Source organism: Camelina sativa, chromosome 2 (genome assembly GCF_030686135.1).
Source record: "Camelina sativa cultivar CO46 ecotype springtype chromosome 2, ASM3068613v1".
Lineage (NCBI taxonomy): Eukaryota > Viridiplantae > Streptophyta > Magnoliopsida > Brassicales > Brassicaceae > Camelina > Camelina sativa.
The window spans coordinates 15,532,210-15,544,384 of record NC_141881.1 but is presented as its reverse complement, the minus strand read 5'-3'; the positions used below and the strand labels follow the sequence as shown (position 1 = coordinate 15,544,384).

At 46.0% G+C, this 12,175-nt stretch overlaps 1 protein-coding gene and 2 pseudogenes across 1 annotated transcript; all 3 read right to left on the bottom strand.

Annotated features, from left to right (window-relative positions):
* Positions 1 to 3: 3 nt before the first annotated feature.
* LOC147948676 (uncharacterized) lies at positions 4 to 1,536 on the bottom strand (annotated as a pseudogene).
* Positions 1,537 to 2,927: 1,391 nt separating this feature from the next.
* LOC104748834 (putative F-box protein At3g23950 pseudogene) lies at positions 2,928 to 5,888 on the bottom strand (annotated as a pseudogene).
* A 4,111-nt stretch (positions 5,889 to 9,999) lies between these two features.
* Positions 10,000 to 10,608, bottom strand: LOC147948675 (uncharacterized). The gene has a single exon (XM_087468134.1). It carries the CDS (start codon positions 10,606 to 10,608, stop codon positions 10,000 to 10,002), a length of 609 nt encoding a protein of 202 aa, XP_087324260.1.
* Positions 10,609 to 12,175: the final 1,567 nt, after the last annotated feature.

Genomic DNA, 12,175 nt, shown 5'->3' with positions numbered 1-12,175 from the left:
TCCCTAAGACGTGGAAATGCCAAGTCTTGAGATCGTCCCAAGCCTTGGCAATTCCAGCTCAAAATGCTCATTGGGCATTAGGAAATCCCCCTTTGGGATCACCTCTTTGAGATTAAGCTTTGATACTTTAGCAATGCTTGATCTCATGTCATCTGCTTTTCTTTTATCTTTTCCTCCTACCAAGATCCCTGAACTTAAGACTTGAGTTTCACTGAGGATAGGCGGATTGAACTGTTTTGGTTTCCTCTTGCTTTTGGTAGGCCTCTTCCTTTGCTTTTCCTTTTTAGAGTTAAACCCGGAAGGACCAGCCTCAGAGGAACCGGTCCTAAAAACCGTTGGTTTACTCTGAAATGGTTGAGACAATCCAAGGTAGTCACTTCCTCCTTCCGCTTCTATGGATCGAGAATCTTCCAATAGCCATGATCTATCCAGAGAAGGCTTTGATACTGGAGGTAATAAGGATAGACTTAAGCCAGTTGAAATATCTTCATGATGAGGAGAATAGTCTCTCGAGTAATCGAAAACCTGACCTTTCTCTCGATTAACTTTAGGGTGAAAAATTGGGATGGGTTCCAGCTGTAAGATGGATTTTTTTGCTAAGGGATCTTTTTCAGCTTCCCCTACTGATTTTTTGACCCTCGCAATCTTTGTAGATTGATCTTCTCCATTTGCTGCTAGGAGGTACTGTCTCATTCCTTCTAGTACTTCCGGAGCAATTCTAGATCTACCTGTAAGAGAATCTGTTCCAACCTGATCTTCTCTCAAAACACCAAACAAAGGGTCTGATTCTTTCAAAATCACAGACTTCTTTGGATTATCTGATGGATTCCCAGATCTCTTAGCCAAGGCTTCCTCTTGACTCCTTTTTTTGAAAAAGGGACAGACTTCCCTTTCATGAGTCAGCCTTTGACACTCGTAACATCGCTTTTGAACTCTTTCATATTGAAACTTAACTGTTGTGGTACCTCCTTTGATATTTATCACATTTGATCTTCTTAATGGTCTAGAAACATCAAAGAGAACTTTCACTCGAACGAATTCCTGGAGCTGAGGTCTATCTGGGTCAAAGGCAACCTCGATAACTTGACCTATTAGTTCTCTTAGAGAAGTAATAGCTGGAACCGTAAAGTGATTGATGGGCAGATTTCAGATCTGAACCCAAAGAGGGATGAGCTGAAGGTAGTTTGGCGGTGGGGAATCATACCATCTGTCTACCGCTATAGACCATTCATTAAAGGTGTGAGCACCTTTGTCAAGAACCTCTTGAAGATCATACTCTGTGTTGAAAATGAACTGAAATTTTTCCTTGGAGAGAGCAATTCCAGTGGTCTTTCTCCATTTTTGCCACTTACGGGGCATATTCCTGATCAGATCTTGCATATCCTGGTAATCTGGGTTTAAAAGTCTTCCAATCAGACTTAACTTGTTTCGCTGAACAGAGGAGAACCCAAGCGAATCCGGCATATCAAATGGAACGTCGTCTTCTTCCTCTTCCAAAGACATAGCCATTAAGGCCTTATCCATTGTTGCTGACATCTTGAAGAACGATGAGAAAAAACCTGAAGAGAGGTGATGAAATTTCTTGGAAACCGAAGAACAGACAAAGAAGAACACTTGAAATAGATCTGAATTTAGGTTTCAGTTGGTAAAACACGAGAGAAACACGAAAAACTTCGATTAATTAACCCAAATACTCTCTTTTCAGATCTAATGGAAGACACTAGACGAAAAAGAGGGTCCTATGCCCAAAAAAAGAAACTGAAATTGTTTTTCGTGAATTGATATTATTCTCTTTTACGTTCAACTAAACGATGCTGTTGGGGTTTATTAAATAAAAACGAAATTAGTTGTGTAGCTTAAAGAATAAACCAATAAAGAGAGATAATAACTAGATTATATTTTCATCGTTTGGTTCTAAATCTTAAGGTTGTTCTGTTATGTGATATTTTGTCTTCTCTGTGGTTTTATTACTATCTATCATATTTCATTAATTTAATTGTGTGGTACGGTGGACTCTTATTTTCTCCAACATATCATATTCTCATGCCTAATTGATTTAGATGTCCATGTGCGATGCATCTCAAATGCAACTTATGTCAAATCATGCTGAACAAACTTCTAAGAAACCAAACAAGTGAGTAGTTTGTTTGGTTTTGGCTTTTCGTTTGACAATTCTTTTTTCCTTACAGTATTTAGATTTCTATTTTAGTTTTGCTTTTAATGTTTTACGACATATATGTGTACTATATCTATAGATATATTTTTAATCAAATATGTTTATAGTGTATACCTTACATATACAGCCGTATATATACGGTGGTCGTATTTTAGAAGTACTATAACAATGGTACGATGCATAATGAAGGCCCAGGAGGCTCATGATGTCGATATATATTATCCAATAGAAGCCCACTTTTGGTCAATGTATTGTGAATTGTGGAATGAAGATGCGATAGGTTGACAATTGACACCATATCGAATACGTGTGCATGCATGACCAATGTGACATTTATGGGCTCCGTTGAACATTCATGCTGTAAGATTTACAAATGGTGTTATGAGCTAAGAGTGATAAAAATGAGTTCTTCCGACTGAATCTTTTGTAGATGAAACAGAAGCAATTGTTATGTCGTCAGTTCAAGGAATTTAGGAGCATATTATGAATCTGAGTCTCTGGAATTGTTAGTTAACTTGGGTTCAGACAGGACGGTACTGAACATTTTAGAAAAGTATGGTAATTAATTAATTCATCTCCTCATGGCTCCAAATCACATCCCACAAAGTGCTTAAGAGAACAATCGAAATCCTAATAAATATGGTTTTTGTGGGATACATACTAACTAGTATTATAAAAGAAAAACAAAAACTCAAAAACTGAAAAGAAGCAAATGACAAAAACAAGCTTAATTGAATAGAAACATGCATAATCAAGAAGAAAGCTGAGGGAGCGGATTCAGCCAACGTGGTAGAACGTACTGTGAAAAGTAGAGGTTGTGAAAACCACCTAATAAATTATTAAAGAAGATTGGATGGATCAAGTCCATATACTCCTTGCAACCGCTAAAGCTCATGATGCAACCATCCATAGACTTGTTCCCCTCATCATCTTCTGATGATGACTCCTCCTTGTGAAGACTAAACTTGTGTGTCCTCAAGTTTAACAAGACCAAACCGTTCTTGTTCCTACTCCACAGGTATATGATGTCGGAGTTAAAAGGATGCATTACCACAGGGAAATAATCAGCACCAAACCTGTGCAAGGACGAGTTGGTGTTGAGTTTCCACGAGAGTTTCCATGACTTAGGATGATCATTCGTAGAGACTAGCCTCCAAACCCTGATTGTACGGCCTCCATTATCATTGAAAACGTTGCAGTACACCACAAATCCCGCAGACGTTGTGATAGTTCTCTTGAAACGCTGGTTCCGTTCAAATCGCTCAATACCAGGAAAAGGTATAATATTAAAGTAGTCAAGATCATCATCACATCCATTATAGAAATCATAGGATGCAACATAATTTGCGTCATAGGAGCAACCGTACGCAGCAAGCCAGTGGAGAACCCCGTTCAAAGGAACATAATATCCTAGTCTAGACCAGAACAAGGAACGGACACAACGAGCCCTTTTGTTTTTCCACAATCCTGTTTGAGAGGAATATATCATGAAAGTGAGTTCCCTAGATAATGGAGTTGATGCTAACATCCAGACAACCTTGTAACCCACGACAACACCCTTTTCAATCTTCGTAACCAACCCATTGTCGCTGAAATGTCGATTCTCTTGTAACCTCACGACATCGAAAGCAGAGAGATGTGAAGGAAGAGGGATCCGTGCCCATTGTCGCAACAAGGGGTTCCCGACATGATACATTAGTTCTCCTTCGACGGTCTCGGTGTAAAGCAATACAATACCATCCGTGCAGCTCAACACAGAACTTTTTCTCACTGTGGTCTCGGGAATGTGATGCATGTAAGAGCCTAAGGAATTGGTAAGTCCCCATCTCTCACATCCGTGGTGTCCCAAGATTTCAAGCGACACTCTTTTGTCCCTTGTGTTCATGATTGACCACGACACGGAGGTGGATTTCAGTGATTCGTAGAGATCTCGGAAGAAGTCGGAATCGATTAAACATTTCCATTCTTTGCACACTGATCTGAATCTGGCGATGTTCCTCAGTGATACTTGAGCCAAGACTTTTACCAGTGCTTCCTCTGGACACAATTGTTTGAGAACCATTTTTTTTTTGTTTCTTCTCCATTAGAGTTTTAGATTTAGGGTTCTCTATCCTCTTCCTCTTTATAATGAAAGAGTACGTAAATGTAAAATAATACCGTACGCCCGTATTTATAGGGAATCGTGTCGGTTCGTCTAGGAAAAATACCATAATACCCTCTTCTCTTGAAAGGGATATTTATGGGCTTTTTCCTGGGCCGGGCCCTTTTGTTGGGGTTGGATCCACCCCTAACAATAGTCCCCCCCCCCCCTCGCCTCTAGTTCGTAGTCTTTAGGCGAAGGACTGCGCGTGGGATGATATAGAATAGCGCGTGAAGGTGCAGTTTCCAACGTTGAGGGTCGAATCGTCGCGTTCGGTGCTTCGAGCGCGTGAAATCCGGAAGTTGGATCGTCATGGAGCGCGTGCTGCAATGATGACGTTTCTGGATTCTTCTTTCCCCCCCCTATAAATATCGCTTCCTCTCTAATCTTGTTATCTTCTTCTCGTGTTTTTGGTGCTTCCGTCGTTCAGGTATTTTTCCATTCTTCTATCTCGTCGTTATATTGCTTTTAGTGTGTCGTCGCTTTTTTTTATTATGAATTCTCCTCGATCCGCGTCGTCCAATCCCTCTGCCGGAAGTCACCTTCGACGAGCGACGACTTCTGAATCTAGCGGCTCTACCAGATCTGTTCGCCGTCGAACTCGTTCTCTAAGACCCTCTGACTCGTCTTCGACGGATTCGGATGCGGCTCGATTCGAAGAGATAAAGCGTCGTCTTGCTCCCGGATCTGCAGTCCCTACCTCCTCAGGGCTTACTTTCAAGATTCCCTCCTTGATAGACGAGCCTTTGAACGATGGCTTGTCTTCTCTTAATTTGGACGATGTCCCTTTGCCAACCGTGAATCTCTTCAATCATATGCCGGCGACGTCGATAAAAATTGATGCGGCAGTTGACGCAGTTCGTATCGGGAAATTAAAAGTTGATGTGACAGTTGTTGCGGATCGTCCCAGGAAACTGAACACGAAACCGAAGATCTTGATTCCGAACGCCTTTCAACGTCCCTGGGATGCACCTTCCGGTTTTATTTGTCTTTCAGAGAAATACTTCACCGAGTGCGGACTCACCTTTCCTCTTCCGTCTTTTTTGATGACGTATTTTGCTCGTCGAAGGGTCAAGCTCACTTGTGATCACTTTGAAGAGTTGACGTGTCTGAATCCGTCGAGTCGGGAGAAGACTCCCGGGCTTTATTACGTAGCCTCGGGAAAGAAGACGACGCTCGTCGAGGGTGCCAAGGGTAAAACGTATAACTGGAAAGGCTCGTATTTCTTTTTGGAAGTTGCCGCGGGGGTTATGGAGGATCCGTCGATCCCTTGGTTTTCTGGGTGGAACCCTTCACCCGGTAGCCGACCCTTCTTGATTAGTTATCTTCACTCGCTTCCTTTGTTTTTTTTTTTTTTTAAAACCTCTCCCTTTTTTTTTTTTTTTTTTTAGTTGTTATTCCGAGGTGTTTGCTTCCATACCCTTCTTCTTTCCGAGCTGAAATAGACGCGATTAAGCTCCGTTTCCCCTTCGTTTGGCCGGGAACCGAGGGTAGAAAGGATCGTCCGCGGAAGTCAGCATCTAGCCGAAGACCAAGAGGTACTATTTCTTTTTTTTTTTTTTGGTAGTGCATATATACGTTGCGAGCTTTGTTTTGATATTGTCCCCATTATATTTTTTTTTATTTTAGCTGAGACTATGGGGAAACTGAATTTGAACGTCCCTAATGCATCCGCTCGCTATCGCCAAGCTCCAGAGCCGTCGTCTCGGTCGGCTCCCCGTCAGGATGTTCGTCGAGGTTCCGATCCCCCAGCTGCAGGATCGTCCAAAAAGGTCCCCCCTTCCCCTCGTCGAGCTGTGGATGATCCTTCACGGACGCGTCAAAGGTCTCCCCCGCCTAACCGCCATACCGGCCCTGAAGAGACGCTTCCAAGGAGGAAGGTGGACGGGACTCCTGGTCGCATTGCCGACCCTCCACAAAGGTCACAGAAAAGGAAAGATGGCCCTGAACAAGAGCCATCTGTCCCACTGAAGAAGTCGAAGTCGGTCGACTTCAGCTGGGACTTTGCTCATTCATCTGGAGCTCGTCCCTTTCCATCTGACTCGCAGTCTTGTGCCGAGTTGTTTCGGAAGATCCATTATGGCGAAGGTCGTCTCTCTTCTGTTGAAAGGATGAAAGAGTCCGATGCTGTCACCGAAGTTGCTCAAGCATCTTTTGAGGTTCGTCGGTTAAATCAATTCGCTTCGCAGATCTTCCTTGAGTGTATTTTAATCCTTTTCTTCTTTTTTTTTTAAACAGTTTATTGCGCGTATTAACCGCATGGCTACCCGCTACGAACGTCGTGTTCGAGACCTGGAACGTTCAGGGGCGTCGAATGAGAGGATTGAGCGCCTCGAGGCTCAATTGGGGGAGGCAGTTCGGTCCAACCAGAGGCTTAGCGACCTTGTGGCCAAGCTCAAACATCACCGGAGTGGGCTTATCAAAGAACGAGATTCTCTTTCGACGAAGCTTAAGGAGTCCGAAGCTTCCTGCAATGGTCTGAAGCTAACCCTTAGCTCGGAGACGAGAAGGCTCAGGGATCGGCGTGATGAATATGGGCACCATGAGCGAATCAATGCCTTTCACGAGGTGGCCGGTCGTGTGCAGAGGCTCCTAGCGAAGCATAAAAGCCACACCGAAGCGGTTGAAGCGTCGCGGGAGAAATTCCTCGAATACAACCAAGCTGTTGGGAACGTTCAAATGCTGGAAACGCTCGCCGCCGAGGGTCGAATTTCCTTGCTTGATGAGGAGCTTAAGGGCCAGGTCGTGGCCGTGATGAATCAGCTGAAGGACGAGGTTGAAGAGTTTGATCTGCCAGACATCTCCGAGGCTGATTTTGACTTGTCTCAGATTTTCGCCGGGCCTCTCCCCCCAATTCCGACTTGGATCGCTTCCCCAATCAGCGGGAATACGGAGGGTCATACTGATGAGGGCGGGGATGAAAGGTCGGAGAGTGGGGAGATCGGGGGCGAAGAACTGGACGAGCAGGAGCAGGTTGACGACCATCCTTCAGACGGGGTTGAGGCGCAAGTCACCGACCAACCTTCTCATGGAGTCGAGGAGCAGGTTCCGGACTGTTCTGCCGACGGGTTACCTCGTCCTTCCACTCTTGGGCGCGAGTCTCCGGTTGCTGGTCTAGTCTCGTGATCAGTGTTGTCGCCGTGTTGAGGGGTTGGCTCCCTCGTACTATCTTTCTTTTGCCATGTTTTGGGGTCGGCTCCCTCATACTTTATGCGCCGTGTATAGGGGTCGGCTCCCTTGAAAACTTTATTCGTCCTTTTGGGGGCATTAATTGAGGGTCTCATTTAATGCTTTATTTTCGAAGCGTTGTTTATTGGATTTATTGGTCTCATTTAATGCTTTTTCCGTTTTGGGAACTTGCGCCTGTTAGGACTTGTGCTCCCCGTCCTATAAATAGTCTTTGTGTTTCCTTTCAATCCTATCTTGGTGAGTGTTGTTTTTGTAGGAAGAAGAGAATTGCTCTGATGCCGGTGACGACAAGATCGGCGTGGTTGCACAGGGCGCGGGAACAGCTCGGCGTTAGATCCGACGAGGTTATTCAATCAGAACTTAACTATTATAATGCTCGCATTCAGCGACTAAGGGCTTACGTCATTGCCACCCGTCGTTCGTTCGAGCGTTACTACGACTTCTGTCGTATTGACGGGGTTGTTGAATGTCTTGAAACGCTGATTGAAGAAGGGTTTTTCTTTCCGAAGTGGCGATGGGATCGTTTGGTGGAAGAACGCACCCGGCGCGAAGACTTATGTGCGGAAGTGGTAATTCCCGCACTCGAGCAGGGCGACCTTGATACCCTTGGTCGGAGACCGTTTGAGGAACGAGAGGAGATCGAAGCCTGCCGTGATCGTATCGACGTGCTTCGCCGCTACGTGATGCAGTTGGAGAGCACAAACCACTATTTTAGCGAAAGTAGTCGCGTCGAAGGGATTTGTACGTACCTCGAGGACATGGTTGGGCGAGGCATGGCTGTTCCGATGGATCTGCTGAAGGATGTGAAAGAGTCATGCCGCTATTGGCAGACAACAATTGGCGGGTTGGAATTTGACGAGCCTTCCAATGCCGATCTAGGAATTGAATGACTTGTTTTCCGTTGTTGTAGTTCTTTCCTCTCCTTTTATGTTTTTTGGTTTGTGCCGTAGTGGGGTCGGCGCCCTCATCAGACTTGCATCCCCCCCTTTAAATCAAAGTTCGTATTCCTAAGAGTTCTACTTTTACTTGACTCCAATATATATTTTTTTTTGACTTAAAAGTGCGACTCGTGATGGTCGGCTTATCTCTTTTATGCGAGTTAGACTCGGCTTAATATTGCCGGGGGCGACCGTTAATAGTCGGCTTATCCTTTAGTGCGAGTTTTGACTCGGCTTAATATAACCAGGGGCGACCGTTAACAGTCGGCTTATCCTTTGGTGCGAGTTGCGACTCGGCTTAGAATAATACGTCGGAACGTCGGGTCATTACCGGGCCAGGGCAATGACTAAAATAATTCGCAAACGACGATTCATTCTTTTGAAAAAGAAATTTTATATTATTGGCGGCTGTGTCCCGTAGAGTGGGACTGCCTACGTACCCTCCGATCAGGAAGGATCAAGCCGCTCGTAGTTCACATTTACATGTTTATTTAATCTATAGAAAGGACGAGGCGGATATAGCCGAGCTCGCTTGGTGATTTTCAGTAGTAGTAGCGCTTGAGATGCATCAAATTCCAAGATCTCGGCACTGGTTTGCCGCCCATTGTTAAGAGTTCGTATACGCCGGGATGGACGACCTTGGATACTAGATATGGACCCTCCCAATTGGCTCCCATTTTTCCGGCATCTGGTTCGGCGGTATTTTCGAAGACTTTACGGAGGACGAGATCCCCTTCGTCGAAATGCCGGTTGTGAACTTTCTTGTTGTAGTACTTAGCTGCGGCGAGCTGGTAGTTTTGGATTCGTAGGAGTGCTTTGTCTCGTTCCTCTTCCAACTCGTCGAGTCTATCCATTTGCTTCTGACTGTTAAGTGCGGTGTTTTGGACGAGCATTGTTCGTCGGAGGCTGGAACTGCCAACCTCAGCGGGTGCCATTGCTTCCATCCCGTAGGCTAAAGAGAATGGGGTTTGGTTAGTGGATGTCCTTGGGGTCGTTTGGTAGGACCAAAGTACTCCGTCAAGCTCATCGGCCCAGGCACCCTTCTTGGCGTCTAGTCTTTTCTTTAGGCCATCGAGTATAGTCTTGTTGGTAGCTTCGGCTTGGCCGTTTCCTTGCGGATATCTCGGCGTCGACTTGCTTAGTTTGATTCGCCATCGTGCACAAAAACTTTCGAATTGCAGGGAGATAAACTGCAACCCGTTGTCGGTGACTATCTCGTACGGGAGACCGTGGCGACATATTACATATTTCCAGACGAAGAGTTGGACGTCCCTCGCTTTGATATTTGCGTAAGACTCGGCCTCGACCCACTTGGTGAAATAATCGGTAAGGACGAGTATATATCGTTTTTGTCTAGAAGTTGGTAGCGGGCCAATGATGTCCATCGCTCAGCGCATGAAAGGGTGAGGAGCTACTCCGGTTCGTAGGAGTTCAGTCGGCTGATGAATAATGGGGGCGTGTCGCTAGCATTTTTCACACTTGGCGACGAACTTTTCGCAGTCAGATATCATCGTTGGCCAGTAATAGCCATGCTTCCTGATTCGCAGTGCCAAGGCTCAGCCACCTGAGTGATTTCCTCCGGCCCATTCATGCATTTCCATCATGACGCGCTCGGTGTCGTCGCCGTGTATGCAGAGCAAAAGGGCTCCTGCCGCCGTCCATCGTAACAAATGATCCTTCATTAAGGTGTAGTGGGCGGCCTTGGCTTTTAATCGTCGTTTAGCCCATTTGTCTGTTGGCACGTCGCCATCGGCTAAGTATGCTCGGATTTCGACTCGCCAGTCTGTCGCGTCGCTGTCTGAGGCAGGTTCGCATCCTCGGCGTGACCTCTTCGTTCGATAAGTCGTCCTAATTTCATTAGGCTGGTGGAGTGCGAGGCAAGTCTCGGGATATGTTTCGCTTATGCTCGGCGTATCTATGCTATCCACCAGGATGATTCGCCGAAGGTCGGGATCCGATGTTGAAGCGAGTGCTGCCAAAGCGTCGGCCGGGGCATTGTCTCCTCTGGGAATTTTGATGAGTTCAAATTCGTCGAAGCGTTTTGACAAAATCCTAACGACGTCGAGGTAGGCGGCCATAGGTTCACTTTTGGTATCATACTCTCCACTGAACTGGTTGGCGACTAACTGAGAGTCGCAGAAAGCTCTTATCCGCTTGATCTGCATTCCGTTAGCGAGCTTTAGACCGGCGATGAGTGCTTCGTACTCGGCGACGTTATTGGTTGCTTGGAATCGGAGACGAAAGGATTGCTCCAAAATTTCTCTGGTCGGCGAAGTTAGTCGAATTCCTATCCCTGATCCAAGATGAGAGGATACCCGTCCACATGTAGGGTCCACCGGTCATCTGACGGGTCAGTGGGTGTTGGTTCGGCTTCCCCGAACGGTAGTTCAATCAGTAAGTCAGCGAGTACTTGGGACTTAGCAGCTGGATGAGTTCGATACTCGATGTCGTACTCGCTAAGTTCAATTGCCCATTTGGTTAGTCGGCCCGATTGATTCGGGCTGTGCAGTATGGATCGTAAAGGTTGGTTGGACAGGACAGCGACAGTGTGCGACTGGAAATACGGTCGGAGCTTTCTTGCGGACGTGACGACTGCCAACGCGACCTTCTCGACTGTCGGGTAACGAGTTTCCGCGTCGTCGAGTGATTTGCTTATATAAAAGATGGGTCGTTGCTGACGGCCGACTCTGAGACCGCGATATAAAGAAACAAGATTTCGCCGAGCTCTGGTTTTGCTAAGATCGGTGGGGTCGATAAGTAGTTCTTTAGCTCGTTGAACGCGCTGTGACAGGCTTCGGTCCACTCGAACTTGCCCTTTGTTTTGAGAAGCTGGTAAAATGGTAGACACTTGTCGGTTGATCTGGATATAAAACGGTTTAGAGCAGCGATCCGTCCCGTTAATCGTTGTACTTCTCTGGCGTTCTTTGGTTGTGGTAGATCGATGATTGCCTTAATTTGCTTCGGGTTCGCCTCGATGCCTCGTCTGGTTACCAGGTACCCAAGGAATTCGCCGGATTTGACTGCAAATGTGCATTTGGCCGGATTAAGCTTCATCCCATACTTGTTGAGGGTATCGAAGCATTGTCGCAGATGAGTGATATGATCCTTTGCGTGCTGTGACTTGACGAGCATATCGTCGATGTAGACCTCCATAGTCCGGCCGAGTTGCTCGGCAAACATCTTATTGACTAACCGTTGATACGTCGCTCCCGCATTTTTAAGGCCGAAAGGCATGACCTTGTAGCAGTACGTCCCTCTATCTGTGATAAACGATGTTTTTTCCTGGTCGTCCTTGTGCATTAGAATCTGGTTGTAACCGGAGAAGGCGTCCATAAAGGTTAACAGCTCGTTGCCTGCAGTCGCTTCGACGAGCTGATCGATTCTTGGCAATGGGAAACTATCCTTTGGGCAAGCTTTATTAAGGTCGGTAAAATCGACGCAGATTCGCCACTTTCCATTCTTTTTTTTTACGACCACCGGATTAACTAGCCACTCTGGATATTTTACTTCCTTGAATGACCCGGCGCCGAGGAGTTTGTCAACTTCGTCGTTTACTGCTTGCGATCTTTCAGAGCCTAACTTGCGCCGTTTCTGTTTGATTGGCTTATGCGTCGGGTCGGCATTGAGCTCATGGGTCGTGACACTTGGGTCGATTCCTTTCATGTCAGCCATGCTCCATGCGAACGTTGAGATGTTAGTCCTGAGGAAGAGTATCAACTCGTTCCTCATGGC

Coding starts and splice junctions, on each gene's coding strand:
- LOC147948675 (XM_087468134.1), bottom strand. CDS start 10,608: ATGCAGATCAAGCGGATAAGAGCTTTCTGCGACTCTCAGTTAGTCGCC.